This window comes from Kogia breviceps, chromosome 5 (assembly GCF_026419965.1).
Source record: "Kogia breviceps isolate mKogBre1 chromosome 5, mKogBre1 haplotype 1, whole genome shotgun sequence".
NCBI lineage: Eukaryota > Metazoa > Chordata > Mammalia > Artiodactyla > Physeteridae > Kogia > Kogia breviceps.
The window spans coordinates 68,337,870-68,363,475 of record NC_081314.1 but is presented as its reverse complement, the minus strand read 5'-3'; the positions used below and the strand labels follow the sequence as shown (position 1 = coordinate 68,363,475).

The following is a 25,606-nucleotide window of genomic DNA, read 5'->3' as shown; positions in this document are numbered from 1 at the left end:
ATGAGGTATTGGGTGGGTTTTCCAGGAAGACCATCACTGAAAGGGGTAAGACACGTTAACCTTCATGTTCCTCTTTGGCCACGACAGGTGGGCAAGACCTGGACACGCTGAAGGGTCGATGTTTTACATTGGACAGAAAGAGGACACAGAGGGACTTCCCTGGCGGTCCAGTGGTTAAGACTTCACTTTCCAATGCAGGGGTTGCAGGTTTGATCCCTGGTTGGGGGGCTAAGATCCCACATGCGTCGAGGCCAAAAAACCAAAACATAGAACAGAAGCAATATTGTAACAAATTCAATAAAGACTTTAAAAATGGTCCACATCAAAAAAAAAAAAATAAATAAAGAGGACACAGAATTGTAGCCTCTCTGTTCTCAGAAGTAATGAACCAGAGAGATTCACAGTATGGTGTGGTCTGAAGTCAGAGGATGAAAAATATGGGCTTTCAAGGTACTTTTCCAGCTCTGTGACTAAGAGACTAAGCCTCATTCTAGAATTTCTCTTGTCTTGCTATGGGATGACATCACAGTTAGGCATTTTTTTTGTCATGCCATCTATTTATTTCCTTTTTATAGTCTCCCAACTAGGAGAAAAATGTTGGTTTTATGGGATTTAGTAGGAAGGAGATTACAAACTATGCTGCCAGTTCTTGAAACTATCTACCCCACAGGCCCCATGCAGATTCCCTGTAGGCCTGTTCCTCTCAGGGCATTAAATAATTCTGTTTGTGCTTCTAATGTAGTCCCATGATTTTATTTCTTAAGAAACTCGAGAAAATGTACAGCTTTTGAACTCTTTGTCCACCACTCAGTCATCTGATGCCCACCTAGGAGCTTTTGCGATCAAGTCAAAATCACAACGTATCCACTGGACCTCAGGGTGGTACACGCATTCTCAGATGATTGTTGTTGTACACAGAAAATGAGGGAATACAGCTAAGACAAATACCAGGGAGCTCCCAAATGGCAGTTCCATTTTCATTCCTTCATAAAAATCCATAATAATTCATGGTTAGCAATAAACACAATCATTGTGCTACACCATAAACCACACTTTCTGATCGACAGAAAATGAGAAAGATAATTATAAAATAAAATAACAATGATAATAATACCATAACTTAAGACCTTTCATGTAGTCCAGCTACAGAATTTATACAAAATGGAATAATTTAATGAAACAATACTGCTCTCTGTATAAGTTAAATATTTTCCTTCAGCCTACCTAAAAGCTATAAATTACCGACACTAAATTTTAAATCAATGTCTCAACATAAAGTGTAAACAAATGGAGGGATCAAAACAAGCAAAAGGAACTGCTCTATATTCCCTCCTGCTTTTCCTTTTTGGCCGATGCAATCAGTGACACCCAGAGGAGGGTGATGTTTTCATCTGCACTGGAAATGGTTTAATACCTGTGTATGTAAGTCTTTCCTGAAGTCCAGTCCGATGCAATATCAGAGTGTCTAGCCACCCTCTCCAGGTCTTGAGCTTTGAGGTTGTTTGGCATTAACTGACTTTGGAGACAGAGACAGGAACTAGGCCAACATCTGTTTTTATATAAAACTCTAGATAAAAATTTCCTTAAAGCCAAGGCACCATGAGGTACCTTGGGATGTTTCGCAGAGCCCATGACCCTAGAGACAGGAAGGACCTCATGCCTTGGACAATATTTTTCCAATCTCTGCTTAGCATCAGTTGTTCTTTCTACGAATTTCCAAATCCAGTTGTTCAAAACTACATTGATCCAAACACATGTTACAAGTAGCATTTAACAAAAATGCTATCATGATAGGGGAGGGGTTGCCCTTTGCAAGTTGCTTATTTTGCCTTTATTCTGATAGTGGTAGCCAGTCACTACAGCTTCTGGGATAGAATGAGTTAACAAATAAAAATATGCGGGAGGGTTTGGGATTGGACATCGGGCAGACTGACACACCTCCTAGCTGTCTTCAAGGACTGTTCTGTTTAAATCAATAAAACTCTAGTAGACAAGCAACCTGGTTCCAGGGTGGGGTGATCCCATCTTCTGCACGTAGCTGAACTGAGACATTCTGAGAATGTCCTTTTACAAATTCCACATTTGCTTTTCCAACACTGTTGGACATTCTCTTTTTGTCTTCTCCTTCTCTCCTCCTCAGGCTCTCCCTCCCCTGCCCACTTTTTCCCTAAAAGAAGGTGGAAAGGAAATAGGCTATAGGAAACTGGCACTTGAGTCTGAAAAATCAACACACTGGTCAAGGAAATGCATTTGCCAAGGTAGTGACATTGACAGCATAAAAAGCAGAAAATTTGTCAAGGACAAGGTTGGACACTGTCTGTAAGTCTCACTACCAACACTGCTCAGCGTTTTAAAAATGAGATCAGCTTTGACACGCGCAGTTTTCTTTTTCCTCCTAGAGGAAGCACATGCCCTCAAAGGCCTTGGGTGCAAGTCTCTGGTCTCTAAAATTGTCTAGGTCTTTCCATCACCCATCTGGACAAGCTGGGTGGATTTAATGTGGTCTGTTCACAGATTACCTGGAATTGCTTTTCTTTTGCTGTTTTTGTTTTCTAAAATGTTCAGTATGTCTTGCTCTGGCTCTTCTTCAGTCACTTATGGCCAGAGGAACTGGTCCCCTGTTCAAGCAGCAGTAATACCTCCTGGCTCCACAGATTCCCAAGGATGTTGCTCCTGAATTCCACTTCTGTTCCTTCCTCCTTTCTTTCTCTCTCTCTCTCTCTCATTTTTTTTGCAAGAAATTATTGTCTTTCTCTCTATCATATATAGTCCACTCTTTACAGTACAAAGTGTTAAAATGTCAAACAAAAATAAATATCAGTGTTACAGTAGCTAGAATATTCAATAAAATAGATCCCTGCCATTCTTGATTGAAATGTTCAGTGAGACTTAATTTCATTTGGATATTTTTTTCCAGAGATTTGTGAAGTCTCATGTTCCTGTTATTGCAACTCATGTCTAGGGGTAAGAAAGAAGGGGCAGCTCTCTTCCCAGACAAAAAAGCCGGGAGAGAGTGGGAAGAGTCTGGGGGTGGGATGGATGTGAAATGCCAGTATAGTCATGAGATCTTCAGGGTGGGTATTCTTTCATTACCAAGTAGCAGAGCTGTAGTGTTTATTGGTCCTAACTGTGGCATCAGAACGCTCCCCGTCTGAAGAGTCACAGTCCGATTCTTCAAACTGCATAGGATTCTGCAAAGTCAAGACAACATAAGACCTTAATTCCTTTCTGCAATCACTCAGTAAACATATTTTGAGCACCTCTCATGTGACAGGCGCTGTGCTGGGTTGCTGGCTAAGATAAAAGAGACCAGGTCCTGTCCTTGTGGGGTTTACGGAGAAAGTAGACATATAAAGATGATGATGGCAATTATGACGAATGTGATGACAGTGATAATAGTGCCCCCAAAGGCCTACATATATTGTTTTCTACGTTCCAGTCACTGCTGTAAGTGATTTAACATCTATTAATCCACTCACTCCTCAAAACAACCCTATGAAATAGAGGCTGTTATCATACCCATTTTACAGATAAGGGAACTGACCTACAGTGAGGTTAAGTGGCTTACCCAACGTCACACAGTGAGTTCGTGGAAAGGCTGAGATTTGCATCTAGGCAGTCAGATTTCAGGGTCTACACTTCCAACCACTATGCTATCGTGCCTCTCAGAAGGCAGTACCATCTGTGAACTAAAGTGTTACATGTGCTCTGATAGCATGTAGGGGCTGGTGGGGACACAGAAGAGGGAGGCTCACACCCTTAACCAGGTTGGGAGATGGGGTCGGAAGTGATGTTTGAATGAAATCTTGGAATGAAGGGTTCCTGAGCAGTTCCGTGTTTGTGCTTCCTTTGGGAGAACTGCCTCCATTTTGCCTCTGTTATCTCTGTACTTCTACTTACTTCATGGAGGCAGTTGTTTAATCTTATATACTAGACGATGATTGTAAAGGCCTTAGGGACTTGAGCATGTTCTAACCCAAAGAGCTCCAGGAAGGGAAGAGTGATGAGAGGAGAAGAGAGGAGAAGCCCCCACCTCATAGCCACGGTCCTCCGTACACAGCTTGCCCAGAGACATCTGCGTCTTCACACGGCGCACAGCACACTCCTTGTCAGACAGCCCGTCTGAATGCGAGGATATCTCAATGGGGATCTCCGGCGTCTGGGACAGCAGGTCATCTAGCTTCTCTGCCAGGCGGTCTTCGAGTTTATCCACTAACTCATCAGGGCTGTTTGAGTGGTCACTTGTATTTCCTTCCTCTCCGTCAGACACAGAGAAATTCTCAGAGCTAAAGGTTGAATACGACTGGCAGCTGCTGATACAGCGATGGGGCCTAGAAACACAAAGAACAAGAGGAACTTAGTCCTGGGAATGGCTACTTTCCTTTTTTGTTTTTTGGCATGCCCTGGGATCTTAGTTCCCTGACCAGGGATCGAACCCATGCCCCCCTGCAGTGGAAGTGTGGAATCTTAACCACTGGATCGCCAGGGAAGTCCTTACTTTCCTTTCCTGTCTGTCAGTCGCAGCCTTGGTGGGAGGTGATCTAGTTTTTTTTCCTGCCCCTGAGGGAGAGTCAAATCCCAAAAGGTAGAAACTGTTTAAAACAACAAAGAGAGAAATCTGAGCTTTGTTTTATATGTTTATGTGGCTCCACACAACGCTCCAAAACTGATGGCTACTGCTGGTCTTTGAGAAAATCGGCTGGTCTAATGACACTGTGTACACCCGTGTGGTATGGAAATGTTCACATTGAGAGTATGCTTCTTATACACAGAGACTCAACCACCTAGGTTCTCAAGGGTGAAAGAGACTTTGGAGAGTCTCTGGTCTGACTCCTCTCCCAGAGCAGAAAACTGGAGGCAGAGAAGGGAAGTGACTTGTTCAAGGCCACACAGCAGAGCTGGGCTTGGGCCAGGTCTACTCGCGTGCCGCCATGTCCTTCTCTACCTGCCTGGGCATGGAGGGGAGTTTCTCATGGGGCAGAGCAGCCTGGAAGGCCGACCCCCAACAGAAATGTGCTTGGAAGGAACATTCACTCTGTAGCTGTGGGTGCTGCCCAGCCAGTTGCTGGCTCATTCCAGGTAACATCTAGGTTTAGCTCTGATGAGGCAAAGCTCCTGGGGTGAGGGGAGGGGATTTACAAAAGTTCCTCATTTCTTTTCCATTGTTTGCAAGAAGTCTAGTAAATAAGAATACTGTTAGCTTACGCTGACTTAACAAACAAAACAAATAAGAAAAAAGAAGACTGCTCTTTCCCTCTGTCGTTGTCTGATCTTTCTGTATTTCTTAGTACAAAGTGATTTTGATGGCATATGATCTGAGTTTGGTTGATGGGCAGGCCAGGTGATGGTCTGGGGGTGGGGGTGGCATCAAGGACACATGAAAAGAGGCCAGATGGAGGAAGCCCATGTGGGAAACGGAAGTTAAAGTAGGACTAACACCTTCTCAAGGCTGGTAATCCAGGGACTTCCCTGGTGGCGCAGTGGTTGAGAATCCGCCTGCCAATGCAGGGGACATGGGTTCGAGCCCTGGTCCGGGAAGATCCCACATGCCGCGGAGCAACGAAGCCCATGAGCCACAACTACTGAGCCTGTGCTCTAGAGCCCACGAGCCACAACTACTGAGCCCCCATGCCTAGAGCCTGTGTTCTGCAACAAGCCACTGCAATGAGAAGCCTGCGAACCGCAACCAGAGAAAGCCCACGTGCAGCAATGAAGATCCAACGAAGAAAGAAAGACAGACAGAAAGAAAGAAAGTCTGGTAATGCAGAAGGGAGACAGAGAGAAGAATGTTATAATATTAAAAGCAAAACTGTGTGGTAAAACCAAAATTTTGCATCATAACAAGAAAGAAAGGTGGGAAGCCATGAGGTGGGCTGAGTTAATGGTGGTCATAGGAACAAAAGCTGGAAGTAACATAATTGTGATGCCTGCAGAATGAGGTCAGAGGATGAAAGGACATTTTATTCGGGCTCAATGTCACTGCATGGGAGAAAACACAGCGTCCAAGGAAACAACAAGACAGCAATGGCAATGTGGTAGGAATAGCTCAGGGGATGAGAACAGATTTCAATTTTGTGTACAGCATAGGGACACGGAATACAATTTACCAAAGTACTAGAAGCCCCTTGGTTTTAGGAAACTCCTGGTTCTGGGTAGGTACACAAACCTTACTGGGGGATTCTTAAAGGCTTCCTCTTCAAAAACAGATGCCTAGTAGCAGAAAAGGCCTCCTGGGAGGAAAACTACCTTCCATACTTCTACAAAAGGGCCGCTCTTAATTCTAGAAATGAGGGGTGTGGTCCTTCTTTAGTCCTATAAGCAAAGTTATTATTGCTATCTAGGCAGGAAGCTATTTCTAAGGATGGGTTGAAGGAGGACTTGACTCATTTAATTATACTTAATTTGAGGTATAAAATGCAAGGCATGGAGAGTGCTATGGATTTAATTGCATCCTCCCAAAATTCATATGTTGAAGCCTTACCTACAATGTGACTGAATCTGGAGAGAGGGTCTTTAAGATGTAATTAAGGTTAAATGAGGTCATAAGGGTGGGGCCCTAATCTGACAGGACTGTGGCCTTATAAGATGAAGATCTCTCTCTCTCTCCTCCACCATGTGAGGACACAGCAAGAAGGCTGCTGTCTGCAAGCCAGGAAGAGAGTTCTCACTAGGAACCTTGGACTTGGACTTCCCAGCCTCCAGAATTGGGAGAAATAAATTTTCATTGTTTAAGCCACCCAGTCTGTGGTATTTTGTTATGGCAGCCTGAGCAGACTAATATAGGGAGGTACACTAGAAATCAGTAAAATTACCCATAAAACAGCATAGTCATCTCATAAACTGCCCACTATATTGTCAATTATAACCTTGAATCCATATTTATTTTCCCCATCTTGCAGTTCCTATCTAGTGAATTTGGATAAACTAGGATCTGCTGTGCATAGCCAGCTGCCAAAATGGGCAATGGGAGGTTCCAACTTCCCTATAAGCTGGCTGTTAGAAAGCAGCCTGTGATTGAACCGGAGGGCAAACTCAGGATTTTCCCTGATTACACTGAAGGCAATCACATGTGTTTATTGGTTTTACCTCTGTCTTCGTGGAAATTCAACTTCACTATCTACTTCCCCTTCTTCCTCTTCAGAGGAGTCATCTCCACTCTGAGGAGAACAAGGAGGGAAGAGTCTTATTTCTCTTTCTCTCTCTCTCTTACACACACACACACACACACACACACACACACACACACACACGCACACAGTCCCTGTAAAAGACTTAATTTTCATCAAAGGCATTGAGTGGTAGCTTGCTGTCATTTTTAAACATATATCTCTTCATTCATTTAGCAATTTTCCCTGAGTGTCCATGATGAAAGGCCCTTAACTTGAAGAGGGGAAACTGGAGAAGAGGTCTTGGATTTTGGGGTGGTCTCTTGTGACCATTGTCACTTGTGGTTCTAGGTTCTGATATAGAGACTCCAATAAGAGGTGATCTTTCAGTTCTTCAAAGCCCAACAACTACTTTTTCCCTTTTCATGTACCAATCACCTTTTCACTAATATTATAGCTATTATGCTTACATCAACTCTACTACTAAGACATACATTGTTTAGGGTCAGACCCCATCTTGTTGTACTATATTCCTCCTCCACCATTAATACAACACTGCATACAAGGTAGGTGCTTAGCACACGACTGAGTCAGCATGTGGGCACAGATAAGAGAACTCTGGTTGGGACATCTGAGGCCTCATCATTGCTGGGGCTCTGTGGTTGATCTGGAAGGGTGGGTAAGTGTCCCATCTGAGAACATGATCTTCCCTGTGAGGGAAGATTCCATTTTCCTTCCAGGGCATAGGAACAGCCCCACTTCAGATCAACTGTCATTAATGCATGGGATTACTACAATCCCTTGTGAGGTAGGTAAGTGGGTCCAAATAACTGTACCAAAAATTGAGGATAATGTACCTTTAAAGTCAGTTCTGAAAATCCATCACTTTTACCCATTTGTATTCTGATGTGCTTTTTTGAGTAGGAAAGATGGGGATGGAGTTATCCTGACTGTGGAGATGAGCACTTCCCCCTAGAAGACCCGTGGGAGTGTATCTCAGCAGAGAGAAGTTGAGCTGCTCTGTGGGAGTGTGGTTTTAGTGAGGCCAAAAGTAGAAGAGGTGTGTTCCGTGGCCTGCAGACCCACGGATGCCTCAAAATGGCATCAGGATGGTTCAAAGATACATGTTACTTGGGAGGGGATGGGGGAATGGGGTGATTGCTAAAGGGTGCAGGGTTTCTTTTTGGGGTGATGGAAATATTCTAAAATTAGTTGTGGTGATGGCTGCACAACTCGCGAGAAAGAACTGAGTTATACACTTTAAATGGGAGAACTGTGTGGTATGTGAATTGTATCTCAATAAACTTGTTACCAAAAAATTATGTTATTGGCTTTAGGGGTCAGAGGAGCAGAGACTGACTTAGCCCAAATCCACTGCACTACCTAAAACACAATGTATTTCTGGGAAATCTCAGTCAATAGCAGCACTGTATGTGGAGGAGGAAATACAGTTCTGAGACAGTGGTCTTCAGCTTCAACTTCTTTTCTAGTAAATGTCTAGTTGACCAAAACATACTCATTTACATTTTAGACATTTCCATTCCTTCAACTGAACTTCTGATGAACGATGATGATATGAAACAATAGTTAGAACTGAGTGGGTGTTTTCTCTGTGCTAAATACTTTTCATACATAGTGTTATTTTTAACACATTAGCAAGATGAGCTCACATTTTTGGAAGGTTGCTACGTGCCAGGTCCTGTTCTAAATGCTTTATATGTATTAACTCATTTAATCTTCACATCGACCAATGAGACAGGGTCCACTATTAGCCCCATTTCATAGATTAGAAACCGATGTTCATAAAAGTAATAAGTGGAAGAGCCTGGCTTTGAACTCAGGTCTGACTCCCAAGTTTGGGCTCTTAACCACAAGGTAGGAGAGGTAGCCCTCCTCCCAGCCAATAAACCACAGGCAGCCAGAGGGTGAGGAGGAGAGGAACAGGTTTCAGTGACTAAGAACCGGCTGGATCATGATGGTTATTAATTAAGGTGATACTGTGAAGAAAGCTAGTTCCATGGGGGATTAATAGATGTTATTTTAAAAGGCAATATGGTCAAATAGGTGAGGGAAGTGCTGGATTAAACAAGGTTATTACATGATTTCTCAAAGCCTAGGATTTGTTAATGTGAGCTTAGGAAGCTCTAAGAGGGGACAGAGAATACTGTTTCCCAAACACGTTTTATAAGGGGAGCCTTCCTTCTTGCTACATCCCTTAGGACTAGGCTAGAGTAGTGGATTCCAAACTATTTTGATGACGTGTTGCTAACATATGGCTATTTTTCTATTGATAAATTATATACATTTGAATCAGTCCCCTGACTCAGGAGTTTCCAAAGTGTACTCCTTAGTCCATCACTTAAGCAGTGTGGAAAGTATTAAAAGTAAACAAACTGCTATTTATGCTTTTGTTATCTCATCCTTTTACAAAATGCATATTTTTTATGTACGTTTTATACTGCATAGAATATGGCAGGCTCTGACATTCCTTGAAGGCAGTGACACACACCGCGGCTGTCATCACACCTTACCTTCTGAAGGGGCCTTGTTTTTCGAGGTAGCGCTGGTGGGGTGATGTGATGAGAGGTGTTGAGGGATGATGCAGACCCACAGCCGCTGAATTCCTTTTCTTCCACTTTCTCAGAACCTTGGGCGTTTTCCGAGAGGGGATTGTGTGCTGGTGGCTTGAAAAGGTTGGGGCTCCTCCCCACGGGCTCGGCACAGGGGACGTCTAAGGACCCATGCTGTTCTGGCCTGAGCTGGAGGCAGGGGTCATAGGGGTCAGCCTGACAACAGCCCCAGGGGCTAGCCTGGCCCTTGTCGGGCTCAGAACTTTTCCAGCAATCTGCTGCCACAGCCGTGGAGATGAGGTCAGGGCTGGAGCCAGGCATCTGTCTTTGAGCATGGCTGCTGAGGGGGCTCCGCAGGGCCGCCGCGGGGCCAAAATACCTCAGGTTGTTGGCGCAGGTTGCAACGTCCTGTCCGTGCATATCGAGTCTGGGACGGTGACTCTGAGACGTGGCAGGAGGGGGTTGCTGGTGTTGCTGCTGCAGAGGACTGCGGTGATGGGGAGAAGGGTATTCGGACTGAACCTGGTGCAGGTAAGTGGGATGGGGTGAATTTTCCCGGGCTGGCTGGCTTTTTAAGATCGCCGCAAAGTCACTATGGCTGCCTCGGCTACTCCCGCGGCGGTGGCGTGGTTTGCTCCGATATCGGCTCTTGCTGCTGGAGGTGGACATTTTGGGACTTCCGGACAAAGGGGATACAGTGGGAGCCACTTCCACACTGGGGATACCTTCAGATCTCAACAGATCTGGCCTGGGAGAAAAGAACAGGTTTGGTTTGAAACACATGAAGACACATTCAAGTTTGGGGAAATGTATCCCAGGCCTTAAAATACACATAATCTTTGAATCAGCAATTACATACACAGAGATTTATCCAGTGGAGATAACGGATGTGCACAAAGATGTATGTTGGAAGATGTTATGTTACAGCATTGTTTAAAATAGCAGAAAGCTAGAAACAACCTAATGTCCACTTACAGAGGATTCCCTTTATTCCTTCTGCGTTTTATTCTGTACCTCACTAGCTGAGTACTCAGTCTCCCTTAAATTCTAATTTTACCCTACAGGCTTCTTGACCTCTTCCTCATAGTATCAGCTCTCAGCTTGGTGCCAACATGCCAAGGCACAGGCATGGGTGTTTGCTCACGATCAGAAATCTGTCTGGTGAGGGATCCCACAAGAGATCACAAAGGACAGAGGTCTGGGACCAGAGAAGGAGACCTCAGTTAATTAGACAAGAGGCTAAATTCAGGGAGTTTCGTCTAGACATGGTTCCCTTGCGGGCTGCTACTAAGTCATATCGGCCTTTGCATGTGGAGGACACTAGCAAGGAGTCTTGCTCTTAGTAGGTACTCAATAAATGTTTCAGGAAGGGGCCGAAGGGGGTGGCAGTAGAGGAGGGGCAATTAATAGAGAGCCCAGGAGGTTGCGTAGAGCCAGTAAGAGAATGGCTCCTGTGGAACGACCCTGGTATTCTACCGTGTTCCTAAAGGGAGGAGGGCCTCTCTCGGCCCACTGGGCTAGTCACGTGGCTCACGTGCAGGAGGAACCCAGAGCCTGCAGGTAAACCTTACACACACCAACACCAAGGCACACAGGAAACCAATAAATGATTTCTGAACTGAAGAACTGATTCAGGGCAGACTCTAGGATGCCAGGTGGTATCGCTACCTCCTTCCCCCCAAAGAGTAGCCCCAGTCTTCTTTCGGACCAGACAGACACAAATCAGCTGGAGATTTCAGAGCTGGAGGGCCCAAACTCTTTTTTTTTAAAAAAAACAACAGAATCCTTTACTCAAATGAATTATGAGAAACCCAATATATAAAATAGATACAGTAAGAGAGCAGATTGGTGGCTGCCAGAGGTGGGGGTGGGAATAGGAGGTGGGCGATATGGGTGAAGGGGGTCAAAGGTACAAACTTCCAATTATGATATAAATAAGTCATGGGATGTAATGTACAGCATGGTAACTATAGTTAATAATACTGTATTGTATATTTGAAATTTGCTAAGAGAGTACATCTTAAAAGCTCTCGTCACAAGGAAAAAAATGTGTAACTATGTGTGGTGATAGATGTTAACCAAACTTATTGTGGTGATCATTTTGTAATATACACATATGTTGAATCATTATGTTGTACAGCTGAAATTAATATAATGTTATAGGTCAATTATATCTTTTTTTTAAATGTTTTTTTTGTTTTTTTGTTTTTGTTTTTGTTTGTGGTACGCGGGCCTGTCACTGTTGTGGCCTCTTCCGCTGCGGAGCACAGGCTCCGGACACGCAGGCTCAGCGGCCATGGCTCACGGGCCCAGCTGCTCCGTGGCATGTGGGATCTTCCCGGACCGGGGCACGAACCCGTGTCCCCTGCATCGGCAGGCGGACTCTCAACCACTGCGCCACCAAGGAAGCCCGTCAATTATATCTTAAAAAACCCAAACCCAGATATAGAACAGCTGAAGGGAGGAGGAAGAGCACAAGCCCCTCCCCGTGGGGCTCCCTCTCCTTGTCCTCTCTACCCCTGCAGTGGCCTCAGAGAGACCTCTATTCAGGCCCTAGGGGGTCCCAGACCTTGTAAGGAAACCACAGATGCAGTCCTGCCTTCATCCTTTGTGATGAAGAACCCAAACCCCAGCCAAAGTGGCTTCTGGTCTCACAGCTCATTACTATTAGAATCCAGACAAGAAGTCTCTCCTATTTGACAGTCTGGCTCGTTGGACAGTCAGAATACAGCTTGAAGGTGCATACGAATCACTTGGGAGCTTGTTGAAATGACTGCATGGGTCTGGGATGGGGCCTAAGAGCCTGCATTTAGGAGTCACGCTCTCAGATGATGCTGAACTAAGAACTACATTTTGAAGAGCCTCACAGGAAATCAGTAGGCATCAGGCAATAGAAGATGGGTTTTTCTTCTCTTTCAGGAGAAGTTCAGTTAAAGGCTTCTCTTAGCACAGAAGTTCCAGGTATATTTGGTTTATGATGAGGCGGGTAGGGTACTGTGCTGCTGTCAGCATCTTCCTGTCTCAGATTCACAGCTTTGTGGTCAGCTGGCCAACTTGTGGCACAGAGGGCATCTGGATTGAGGAGGTCCTGGGCCTTTTTATTGAGGAAAGAGAGCCCTCCAAGGCCCAGTTAGGGTGTCTATCAATACTTACACAGTAACTGGCTATGGCAGGATCTAAAAGAAAGCTGAGGTGAAAGTGCCATTAAGTCAGGTAAAGGCTGTGTTTATTGAACCTGGCAGTGCAAAAATCAAAGAATAACGTTGAGACAGCACTTCACAGTTGACAAAGCAATTTACAATATATAAAACACAAGTTTTCTACCATTACCATATCCATTTTACAGATGAGGGCACTGAGGGATCAGAGAGGTTAGCTGGCTTGTGTCTGTCACAAAGCTAGTAAATGGCAATACTCACAACTTGAAGCCAAGTTTTTGGACACCAAGAAATAGTTCTTCCTCCATTCCAAGCTTCTCCATATTGCGAAGTATTTAGATTATCTTATTAGACTATACTCATGATGGGCTTGGTGGATCCATCACTGAACTCCAACTCTCTTTTCAGTACCTAACTAAACACAAACTGAAACCAAGGCTAAAGGATAGTGGATGGTTTCTCCTCCCTGATCGCCTCAGTGGGCATTAGCCTTCTGACTCCATAATCACTGAACTGCCCAAGTAATCTGAAACATAAATCCTTCAAGGGGCAATCAACTGAAAGCATAACTCTCTGCAGCTCTAATACCTACTCCGGGTTGCCTTTCCAGACAAGTTCAGCTCGTCGACTAAGCATCTACTGGTGCTGTCAAACTCTGTCAAATGCATTTCTCACAGGCAATATAAAAGTAAACACAAGCTCACACTGTGAAAAATTAAACAGTACTATTTTCTCCCAAAGTGCTCTTTGTTTTAACTGTCGTCAGTCTGCAGGGAGAAGCCTGCAGGTGAAGTCTGTGCCTCATTTGTACACCAAAAGAAGAGAGGTGCTAGGATTCCTGGAGGGTTTTGCCAGGTGCCAACTGAAAACAATTTCTCAGAGCTTGACCAGAAGATGGTCAGGCATGGTAAGTACAAGCAAAACTGGAATTAATCCATGTAGTTATCCCTCAGTAGTTTAGATTTATGTTAGTCATGCTGTGCTGGAATGGTCACTGTTCTGAAAGCCTTAAAATACACTCTTGGTTTGCATTTTCTCACTGTCTTTATTCTTACTGCATTTAGCTCAAGTCTCACTGCTGGGTCTACAACCCAGGTTAAGGGATATTTCCTTCTTTTGCTTTAATTTGGGATAGGGTCAACTCTCCATTCCTTGGGAGGAATGAGGTTCTAGCAGAGTCTGGTAATAAAAACGGACTGGGGGCTTCCCTGGTGGTGCGGTGGTTGAGAGCCCGCCTGCCGATGCAGGGGACACGGGTTCGTGCCCGGTCCGGGAAGATCCCACATGCTGCAGAGCGGCTGGGCCCGTGAGCCATGGCTGCTGAGCCTGTGCGTCCGGAGCCTGTGCTCTGGAACGGGAGAGGCCACAACATTGAGAGGCCCGCATACCGCAAAACAACAACAACAACAAAAACCAAAAAAACTGGAAGAGCATTCTAAAATTAAACTAATATAAGGAAAATGTGTTATAATTAGGGGAAAAGGCATCTTTTAAAACAATTAAAAAACCCTTTTTTTTTTTGAGCAACTATGATTTCTTAGGTGATTTCACACGTTGTCTTATTTAAACCTCACGGAAGTTCCACACAGGAGTGGGATGAGGGGAACTATATGGTTAGACACAGGTAATTATCAAAGTGCCTGCTTTTGTTTTTGGTGGTGGATTTACAGGCACTTATTACATTATTAAAAAGAACTACCTAAATGAATAAATAAAAGTGGGACATGCATGGACCAATGTTGCATAAATCAAGAATTATGGTGAACTCAATTCTGTGCACTAGGGGTCAAAAAAAGAAAAAGAAATCTCACGTGCTATAGTTACATAGTTTTACCCATGGGGTTGAGAGTGGTCAAGTGACATGATCCAAATCACACAGCTTCTCATAGGCAGAGCCAGGATTTGAATCCAGGTCTGTTTGGCCCCCAGTTCATTTCTCTTTTCACTATTCCATGCTAAAGTAATAAATATCAATGCCTCAGACAGTAAAAACTAGATTCCTGGAGTCCACGACACACTCTCTCCCACCTGCCTAGGCCGTATCTAGAGGCAAGTGCGCTGACGATGTGGTACCGTGTGGCCACACCCACCATCATCTGATCATGTATTTTAGGGGCATGTTTCCCCATTCATCTGAATATCAGGTCAGTACAGGTGCTCACCGCTTGGTCTGCATCCCAGGTCTGTGAGGCACACCTTTCCTCTTCATGAGTTTCTCCATGGCATTAGGGTGGATTATTGGACGGACAGGATGTCGTTTGTAGGTCCCAGGATACTTCTTCTCCACCGCTTGCTCACGCCTGAAGAATGAAAGAAAAAGCTACGTCTCAGTCACCGCAGACAGAAAAGATGGGCAGAATGTTTTCACAGGTTAACTCCACCCACAGATTCTGGCCACACTTAACAGGTACAGGCTATCTGAAGAATAGCAAGGCGGCTCTTCAGGTTAAAAAGGAAAAATTAATAATAATTCAAACTAACCTGACTTCATTTTTTTCTTCAGGTCGCAGATGGGCTTGGAGGCCAACCTTCCTGTCCCCAACATGCCTCATGAGACACAAAGCAGTGGCTGAAGTCTTACTTATTTTCAGCAGCTGCTGTTTTAGTCAGGACCCCAGGGTTTCTCACCATTCTCAGGAATACCCTGAACCACTTGCAGCAGCTGCCTTACTTCCCCAGGGGGCAGTAAGCTCCCACACATCCACACCAAGCTCTTGGAATGAGGACCCCTTTCCTGAGCCATTCGGCAGGTTGAAGTTGCAAAGGCTTGTCAAGTGAATAGTCCCCTAGAACCAGCTCTGTGGCAACTCCACTCAGCTGTAAGACACACCCGGGCGGGGACCTGTGCCCGGCACATGACCTGAGGAATGTTGGGTGGACGAATAAAATAGCTGCCAGTTCTGAGTAGCAGCAACCTGGAAGAGTAGTACATTTCAGCCAATGGATAGACCCAAATCAGTCAGGACACAGTGGTCTGGATACATACTTGATTAGCTCCTTCTCCCGCATTTCTAGCTGCAGCATGATGGCACTCAATTCCATGTATAAATTATTAGCCCGCTCAAGTTTTCTCTCATAGTGCTCACGAATATCCAAAGCATGCCTATCAAAGAAAACACAGAAGCAGTGAAGCTGATGAATGTGAGGGAGAACTAAGGTCAGCTCTAATGAAATAAGAACAGGATGGTTTATCTCCAAAGCATTTGCCCAAGGGCCCTCTAAATTTAAGACTCCCTTGTCCGTTGCAAAGACTCAGACAAGAGTGAGTGGGAGATGGGAAATCCAAGTTTTCCACTTAGTTGATTGTTAAGGGTCATATCCAGCCATCTAGGATAGCCAGGAGGGCTACAGATAAAACTGAATGCAATTTATGTATAATTTACAGCCTTTGTCTATGCAGTATTGGCAATATCTTAATAAGAATACAGTATAATATATGTTAAGGGAAATATGCAGTTAAAGCATGATCACTCATCACTCATTTATACTTATCCACACTACAGATCCTGTCTAATCTAGTGGTTATCTGAGAACATGTGTTGTATCCCTTGATAGATTATAAGCATCTTGAGGCCAGGGACTACATCTTAGAAACTTCTGACCTTTCATGTTACCTAGGACAGTGGCTGAAAAAACAAATAGCATTGCTCCAGGAATCTTTGTTGCAGAGATATAATAAAGGAGGATAACAGAGGTGGGGGGGAGACGATAAAAAAGTGATATAAAGGAGGACCAACTTTTTTTTTTTTTTTTTTAACATCTTTATTGGAGTATAATTGTTTTACAATAGTGTGTTAGTTTTCCCTCTACAACAAACTAAATCAGTTATACATACACACATGCTCCCACATCAAGGAGGACCAACTTTTAAAGAGAATAACAATAACCAGCAGAAGTGAAAGGTGTGTAGAAAATGAAATGATTCACAACAAGCGTTCCTGCTAATATCTGAAGACCTGGGAATGAGAAGAGGTAAAGTAGGAGACATCAGCTGACCTGAGCTCTTCTCTGCGCCTTCGAATCAGTTCTTCATCTAATCGGTGGATACAAGTTCCTTCACTTTTGATCTTCTCAAAGTGTTTTTTTACTTCTTCTCTCCATTCAGCCTAGGCAAGGACAAGTTAGATTTTGTTAATAGTCCAGGAGTTTTAATCCCTGATATAACCATAGGATCATGTACAAGAGTTTCCCCCCTGTATGCTTCTACTAAAGAGCCTTATAGAATAGATGTTCAATAAATGTTATTTGATAGCAAAATATCTCATCCTAGTGTATCTGTACACCCCACCCCACTCCTCACCCCATTTTCTGTATTTAGTCCAGTACTCAGTGCTGTCTTTTCTAATTTTCTTTCAGTACTAGCCATAAGAAACGTCACAGCTGGCACGCTAGCCATCATCTCTGGAACAAAAGAGCTCAATTTTAAGTCAGGATGGTGGCTGAGAGAGCCTGGCTAGAAAGAACAGCTCTGATAACCATATGGTACAAGCATGTGTCAGTGACAATACGATCATCTTTACATTTGGACCAGAATTCCTCCTAGGCTTTGTTTATGAAAATATCTTGAGAAAATATTTGGAATAGAAGATCCAAGGGGCATGAACAGCAGGAGATGGGGATAAAAATATGGAGAATTATACGGGAATTTGGAGGTGGGGAAAAGAAAAGAAAAGAGAGAAGGAGGAGGAGGAGAAAGAGCATGGCCAAATATTTTAGTAGTCTGACAAAAATTTTAGGAGAGGGATGGATATCTAATGTGTGATTTCAGTTGTTCAAAATGTAAGCCTCTTCCAATTTCCTAAACCTTTAGTAAAGTCCCTGACATTCACCTTGACTTTGGATGAGTGTTTTTATTTGTTTTGTTTTTTTAAATCAAGGAAAGGTGCTGAACTTCACGCTTAGGTCAAAGACAGGAAAAAGATAAAGGAACAACCAAAAGATGGCAGGAATGTGGGCCCAAGCAAACAGAGTCAAAGTGTCCATGAAATTATAAATCTCCCAGGAATTCACAGAAGTATTAAAAAGGACATTGGACTTTCCATAGGGCATGGAATTTCAGACCAATTTTATCTAAATTTTAGGAGGTAGGAACATCTCTGCAGGAATATAGTCTACAGGCCATTTCTCGAAAAGTAGCTAAAGGAGACACTTCCTCAAATTATGTCCACACTACTATCCCAAGAAGCTAATGAGATTGTCTAAAATAATTTCTAGTGAAGGCTAGATATGTAACCAAATGTTTCTAATTGTATTATTTTCTTCTAGAGCTATTCTATTACTTTTAGATTCATGTTAAAAATGATCTCTCTAGATCATGGAAGAGGTTATGCTTAAGTGGCTGTGAAGTTACAGAAGTTTCTCCCCAAATTTGCTGTTTCTCATTTTTTAAAAAAGTCTTTATTGAATTTGCTACAATATTGCTTCTTTTTTTACATTTTGGTTTTTTGGCCGCGAGGCATGTGGGATCTTACTCCCCAACCAGGGATCGAACCCACACCCTCTGCACTGGAAGGCAAAGTCTCAACCACTGGACCGCCAGGGAAGTCCTTCATTTATTTTTATAGAGGAAATGATATTGCAATTATTTAGAAAGTGGTCATCCTACTTATCTGTTTATAATACGTTAGATCTTCACATATATATATATGTTGACTGACCATTGGGGAGAGATTTCTGTTAGTCAGCTGACTTTCGGGCATCAAACCTGACAGACAATGTCATCAAAGAGCCGAGATCTAGAACACACTGTCCATTGTTTGGTAACAGTCTTTGACTATCTAAGCAGTAAATGCAGGTTTGGCTGAGCCCCAGGTAATGCTGTTCTCTCAGCCATCAGATCAAAGTCGTGAAGTAGGAAGAACATTTGAGCTTTAAGAGGCCAAAGATGAAAATCAAGAGTTGTTGGACCTAAGAAGGATAAGGGAGAGGGCCAAATGTGGGCCTTAAAGCATCCTCTTTTGTGAAAAATATGTCAGTAGATGCTACTCCAACACTTAAAGAAGGGACCAGGAAAAGGAATACCTCCCTCTGGCAGTGAGGAACCAGATATCACAGATCGGATTTTTTAAGTTCTAGAGGAAATAAACCACCTGACATCTAGCTTATGGGAATGTGAAACTTAAAGAAAACCTTCTCGAGATTGAAACTTATTAAGAAAGTAGATTTCCCAAAATAAGTTCCCTCTGTGGGAAAACACCAGGCACTGATTAATAATGTGTTTTCCCCAAATGTACTGTGTTACAGGTAGATGTTAATTTTGGAGTTCCATCACTATACTTAGAATCTTTATGTAATAGGAGTTCCAATTTGCACTTCATGTGCAATTTAGACATTTCTGGGCATAACTAAGAAATGGAGGTGGGCAGGCTGAAGCCAATTTGCACAGAGATTAAGGAGTCTCTGAAAGAAAACATGAGGGAAGAAGGAATCCTGTGTGATCTTGACCTATAGCAAAGCCATCAACTTAGGAGTGGAGAGGCATTTCCCATTTGTTCCACTAATACCTGTAAAATTTGGGGCCATAATCAGCACTATTCTGTGACCTTTAACAAAATGTAACTCAACAGGGAAAGGAACAATTCATTGCATAAACAGAACAATGTGCAACTTTGGAATATGGAGAAGTCCAGAGCTTCAGTAACTGCAAAAAATATCAGCTCCTGGTGGGTGATGGCAGTGCCTAAAGGATAGGGCAGCATCCACTGGATGCCAGCTGGGGACTACAGCCTTTCAGCAGAAAACAGTACTAACCAATAAAGTAATACCCAGCAGATGCTTGGTGGAAGAGTGCTGTTCCAGCCAGAGTCACTAGAAAGTAGGGCAGATATTAATATGAGACTGTTTGAGATCCCCCCCACAACTCGTTACTGGGGATTCCCCCAAACTGCATGTAGGGTGGAGGGAGGGAGTACGGAGTGCTTCACAAGGTACTTAAGTCCTGTGTAAGCAGGTAAGGGAAAAATACAGTGACAGTTGGGTTATTGTCATGAATGGAACCCTCTTTATATCCCAGATAAGGCCTGGGAAAGGCTGTAACATCTAGAAGGTTTTTGTCTTCTCCAGTCTTTCAGTTATTCAATCAGTAGACTGAAGCTCTTGTACCCAAACCTTGCTTCTCTTCTCTCTCATAATATAAGTGTCAAAATTAAGCTGAATTAATATATCAATGGATAAATAAAATAGGGTATATCCGTACAGTAGAATATTATTCAGTCATAAAAAGGAATGAAGTTGTGACATATGCTACAACATAGATAAACCTTGAAAACATGCTAAATGAAACCAACCTGACACAAAAAGACAACTATTGTATGATTCTACTTCCATGAAATATCTAGAATAGGCAAATTCATAGAGATAGAAAGTAGAACAGAGATTACCAGGGGCTGTAGGGAAGACAGAATGGGGTAATGAGGTAGTGAGAGATTGCTTAATGAGGTAGTGAGAAATTTTGAAAATAGATAATGGTGACAGTTTTATAACATTGTGAATGTAATTTATGCCACTGAACTGTATATTTAAAAATGGTTAAAATGGCAAATTTTATATATATTTTACCACAATTTTTATAAAGTAAAAAAAGAAGTTGAGCCAGCTCCAGCCTAGCTTGAGGAATAGAGAAGCAGGATGTTGAGGGGCTAAGTAGTGGGAAAACATAGATTCTGAGTCAGAAAGGTCTTAGAGGTTGTCAAGTCCAAATCTTGATTGGCACGAGTCCTCTTTACTGTCTCCCCATGTAAGTGCCCAGCCTGTGCCTCAGTGCCTACTTGCTCATGATGAAATTACTCTTTTTTTTTCTTTTTAAATTTATTTATTTTTATTTTTGGCTGTGTTGGGTCTTCGTTTCTGTGTGAGGGCTTTCTCTAGTTGCGGTGAGTGGAGGCCACCCTTCATGGCAGTGCGCGGGCCTCTCACTGTCGTGGCCTCTCTTGTTGCGGAGCACAGGCTCCAGACACGCAGGCTCAGTAGTTGTGGCTCATGGGCCTAGTTGCTCAGCGGCATGTGGGATCTTCCCAGAGCAGGGCTCGAACCCGTGTTCCCTGCATTGGCAGGCAGATTCTCAACCACTGCGCCACCAGGAAAGCCCCTGATGAAATTACTCTTAAGGTAGAAGAGTCTGTCCCTATAATGAGCTATCTGTCTCTGCAACTCCCGCCCCTGAATTTCTTGGTGGTCGTGGTGGCATTCAAAAGGAAACTAGAATGGTGCAAAGACAGAGGGTTGTGGAAGAGCTCAGAAGCAGGGCACGTGACGTACCTAGCAGCTGGGATCTGGGACCAGGCTAAAATGTTCTCTGAAGACTCATACCAAATGTAATTGAATACCAGGAGCAATAATTGCCTGCTTGGAGAAATGGGTTATTGTCTAGGAATGAAGCAATAGCTTTGGCAGAATCTAATATTGTACTGAAATTGGTTGCTTTGTTTATCTGCTCTATATATGCTGCTTCCTTATACATGTGCTGTTAATGAGAAACAGATGAAGCATTTTCTCTCAGGAAGGAGTCAGCTGGGCTCTTGTCAGCACTCTTGACTGACAGTTCTGGGGGAAGGTGGCGACCAGCAGCTAATAACCATTGATGGATGACTGATGAGGAAAAGGGTTTTGTCAGCAGGCAGGAGGCGAGGCCGCAGGTATAAAAATGCTATCGAAAAGCAAAACCATGTGCTAAAAAACTAGTTCTTGCCCATTGGGGGAGGATACAGTCAAAACACAATTCCTATTTAATTGTGGAATTAAATAGGAATTTAATTTAAATAGGAATTTAATTGTGGATGGAGCACCCTAGCTGCCATCTTATCCATCTCAGGAGTTCATCAGAAAAAGTACCCAGAATCTTTACAGTGAGAGATACTGTACCCAATACTTTATTATCATTAGCCAGATAGTCTGAATTTCAGACCCAGAAACAAATCACCTTGTAAATGCCCGAAAGATTCTAGGAACTAGCAAGGGTATTTTGAACTATTTAAGGAGAGGTAAAATTTTATGCTGGGAGAAAAATGTGGTAGAACTTATGAATATTAAAAGATGTCCAATGCACTGTTTTTCCCTTCCATTCCTTCTCCTCCCCTTCCTCTCCTTTTCATATTCTCGCTCTAAGAGAACCTTCTCTGAGTTTAATCTTAACGCTGCTGCATAGATTAATAAAAGTGAATTTACACAAGTAAGGATACCAACTGTGGGGACTTAGTTGTACTACACAGTGTTTCATATATATGGTGGGTATTCAGAAAGTGTGGCACTGGCTTCAGAAGTGATATTCTGGGAGCACACAAGTAGAATCCGTTTAGAATTTGATGTCTTCCAAGTATGTACAGTTATACTCTTAATGGCTTGTGGCTTAGTATTTTCACCAAAAGTTGCTTTTCAAAATTGTGGTACGTATAGTTTTCTTGTAAAGGAAGCAACGCTGTGATTGTAACCATATCTTAAAGTCTGAAAAATTTCCTAGAGAGTACTCACTATTATTCTCTTTCATTTCACAAGAGGACTTAAGTCTTCTTCTTAACGAAAGAAAATATATGAAAGATTTCTAATCCAGTAACCAATACCTACATGTATTTGTATAGATAGGCAATAGTTTTAATAGTTCTAAGGGAATTTACCTGAATGCATATCAAAGAACATAGGAAATGTCATGAAGTTATCCTCTTATTTTCTCTAAAATCAAACACTTTACTTACATAATAATCCCCCAGAAACACTAAAAAACTATAGGGGCAAGCCAGACTATTCAAAGACACAGTGTGGGGGGAGCTAAGTTTGTGGGTCATAGCGTGTTAGAACTTCAGGCAATAGAGGAAAGGTCTCTGATTTATTATTCCTTAGAAACTGCAAAAACCTTGTTCCTTAATTAAGGTATTCCCCAATATCTGATGGGTGGATTATCTCTCTGTTTATCAGACACCAGAGAAGCAAGTACTCCAAGCCTCTGGTTGGGCCAGGTAATAAAGCATATTGGAGGTCTTGTTTAACTCCCAGGGATGATGTCCCTCCCAGTCCAGTTTGCTTTCAATGCATACTTTCCTGGTAGGTAAACTCATCACCCATTGGAGTTGGGGGCTACTAGGAGCAGACTGAGACACTAATTGGTAATAATATTTCTTCTCTGAGAAGAAATTCTCTGAGAATGAATCTTTGAAATCATACCGGAAGTCAATGCAGAGATGGAATTCATCTTGCAAAAATTCATTTTGGAAAGTGAGAAGAAATTTGTTCTGTATGAGAAGAAGTTAGGTAATACTACATTTAAAATTCTATAAGCATAAAGCTATAATTTAAGATCATCACAATTATTTCAAAAGCCAGAGTTTCATCCCATTTTACTCCTTTTGCTATTGCCTGGGTCTGGTAGGGGTAAGTAAGGACCTCATGTTTACTGATCCCTCACAACTCCCTATCCATATTGACAGTGGTTAGACCACTGATCCTTATGCCATTTACAGCATTTTTATTTAATGGTCACAAATTTATCAGTAATGCACCCATGCCTTACAACATGTGATGGCAGATTCTCTTGTCAAGAGGTGAAATCTATTTCTCAATCTGGGTTAGCCCGTGACTTGCATTGGCCAATGAGACATTAACAGCCACAATGCACACACAGGCTGGAAAGTCACGTGTGTGCTGGGGCTTGCTCTCTTGCTGCATTTGGTACCCTGAGAAGACCATGTGAACAAGCCCAAGTTAGCCTGCTAAAGGATAAGAAGCCACGTGGAGGAGAACAGAGGTGTTCTAGCTAATAGCCAGCTAATCGCCAGACTTGTGAATGAGACCATCTGGAACCAGCCAGCCTCCCAGTCAACCTGGCAACTGACTGCAGACACGTGAGTGAGCCCAAGTCAAAGCCAAATGAAGAACCGCCCAGCATAAATTACAAACTCACAGAATCATGAGCTAAACAACAGCTTATTGTTTTAAGCCATAAGTTTTGGGACAGTAATGCAGTAAAGGCTAACAGATACATTAAATTATATTTTATTTGGTGCGACTAGGTGACACACTTAAAGTTAGTGAAAAGCCTAATTTAATCAATGGGCTCTCTCTGAGATTTAACTTTTCTCCTCTGTACTTTAGCTTTTCTAACTTTAAGGAAAGCAATATTTTCATGAAGGTCAGCAGTAATTCTAATTCAAATGTATGTACATACAGTTTTCATATCCTCTTTTCCTCCTTTCTCTCCAACAACTTCACCAGAACCCACTAGGAAGATGATGTTTTAATACATTCTATCTTCAAATAAGAGAATAATATATGTTAAGTGCTTAAAAAACTCCAAAAATGTCATATGTGTGAGGTATCATCATTATTGTTTCACAGTGAATAGAGTTATATAATTGCTATCAGAATCAGAATACCCTGACTCCTTCTGAGAGTTTCCTGTCTGTTTAGCAGCACCTGGAACAGTTTCCAGACTTACCTGAGACTTGAAGTAAGTTTCTTGTGGGGTGGCAAGTACATCCGCAGATGCAATGTCTAAATGCATGAGTGTCTGTCGAAAAGAAGGTCGATTGCGAGGTTTACTCTGCCTAAAAGTTAAAAAAAAAAAAAAAAAAAAAAAAAAGCTTGTGCATTTGAGAGGTTGTGTCCAGGAGGATAAAGATTTTACTCTACTTTATAAAAAATATTTTTGACTCCATGTGTGGCTATGTCTCAGGCAGTTTTGATGTACTGAAGAGCAAGAGGAAAATGTAATTATGAGATACCTCTAATGATGAACTGGAAATCTCTAGGATCTGTTTTATAATAATTATTCCTTAGGACTGGTAAAGTAATGATAGCTATCATTTACTAAGGCCTACTATTTTAAGATATCACACCAAATTCTTTATTTATAATTGTTAATTAATCATAACACAACAACTCTATGAGTAGGTGTTACCCCCATTTTACAGATGAGAAAACTGATACTTGGATGACATACCCAAAATTACACAGATAAAAAAGGGCAGAGCAAGTATTTGAATCCAAAGTTCTCAAATTCCAAGTCTCCTAGACTTTACACAAAGTAAGGTTATTCACTCCAAATACACATTAGAGACTTCCTTGCAGTTTTAAATATAGTTTAGAGAGTTTTAAATATGGTTTTGAGGAAGAAGGTAAAAGACAATATTGGGAGAAACATATTTCTTACCATGTCTGCTTCATAAGGATTTTGAATCCATCAGGGCAAGTGGAAGGAACTGGAAGGTGTAGGCTATTGCTTCCAACACCCCAAATAATGGCTGAAGAGTCTACATCTTTGTACGGGATCTCCCCTGTCAGCAGCTCCCAAAGCACCACTCCAAAAGACCTACAGTAGCACCGGGAACAAGTATAAAAGACATTTCAGAAAGACTGACTTGTATTTTAGTTATTCATTTATTAATTTTCAATTGAATATATACCCAGTTTTAAAATTCTAATATTGCTATAGGAAAAATAGAAACAGCCAGGAAAACTCTGAAAAAGAAAATTAATGAGGGGGTAACCAACACTATCAGATATTAAGACATACTATAAGGCTTCAATAATTAACACTGGTGATGAATAGTCAGCCAGAATATTGGAATGGAATAGAAATCCAGAAATAGACCCAAAACATATAGGAATTGAGTATATGAGAGAAGTGACATCTCACACCAGTGGGGAAAATTGATTATTCAATAAATGCTGTTGGGAGAATTGGGGAAAAATTAAATTTACACTTCATCTTACATCAAGGTAAATTCTAAATGTATCAAAGATTTAAATGTGAGAAACGAAATCATAAAAATCGTCAAAGAACACA

General features: G+C 42.4%; 1 protein-coding gene across 2 annotated transcripts in view; it reads right to left on the bottom strand.

The window, feature by feature from the left end:
* Positions 1 to 729: 729 nt before the first annotated feature.
* MAP3K13 (mitogen-activated protein kinase kinase kinase 13) overlaps positions 730 to 25,606 on the bottom strand; it is a 170,278-nt gene continuing 145,401 nt past the window's right edge. Inside the window, exons 6-14 of one of the 2 annotated variants that reach the window (XM_067034161.1) lie at positions 24,971 to 25,129; positions 24,257 to 24,365; positions 16,831 to 16,940; positions 15,821 to 15,937; positions 14,997 to 15,134; positions 9,638 to 10,424; positions 7,087 to 7,157; positions 4,034 to 4,331; positions 730 to 3,191 (exon numbers count right to left, since the gene is read on the bottom strand). In XM_067034161.1, the coding sequence (XP_066890262.1) occupies positions 3,090 to 3,191; positions 4,034 to 4,331; positions 7,087 to 7,157; positions 9,638 to 10,424; positions 14,997 to 15,134; positions 15,821 to 15,937; positions 16,831 to 16,940; positions 24,257 to 24,365; positions 24,971 to 25,129 (1,891 nt within the window). In that variant the 3' untranslated portion in view covers positions 730 to 3,089. The remainder of the gene's footprint in view (positions 3,192 to 4,033; positions 4,332 to 7,086; positions 7,158 to 9,637; positions 10,425 to 14,996; positions 15,135 to 15,820; positions 15,938 to 16,830; positions 16,941 to 24,256; positions 24,366 to 24,970; positions 25,130 to 25,606) is intronic. The other variant, XM_067034160.1, reaches the window with a different exon arrangement.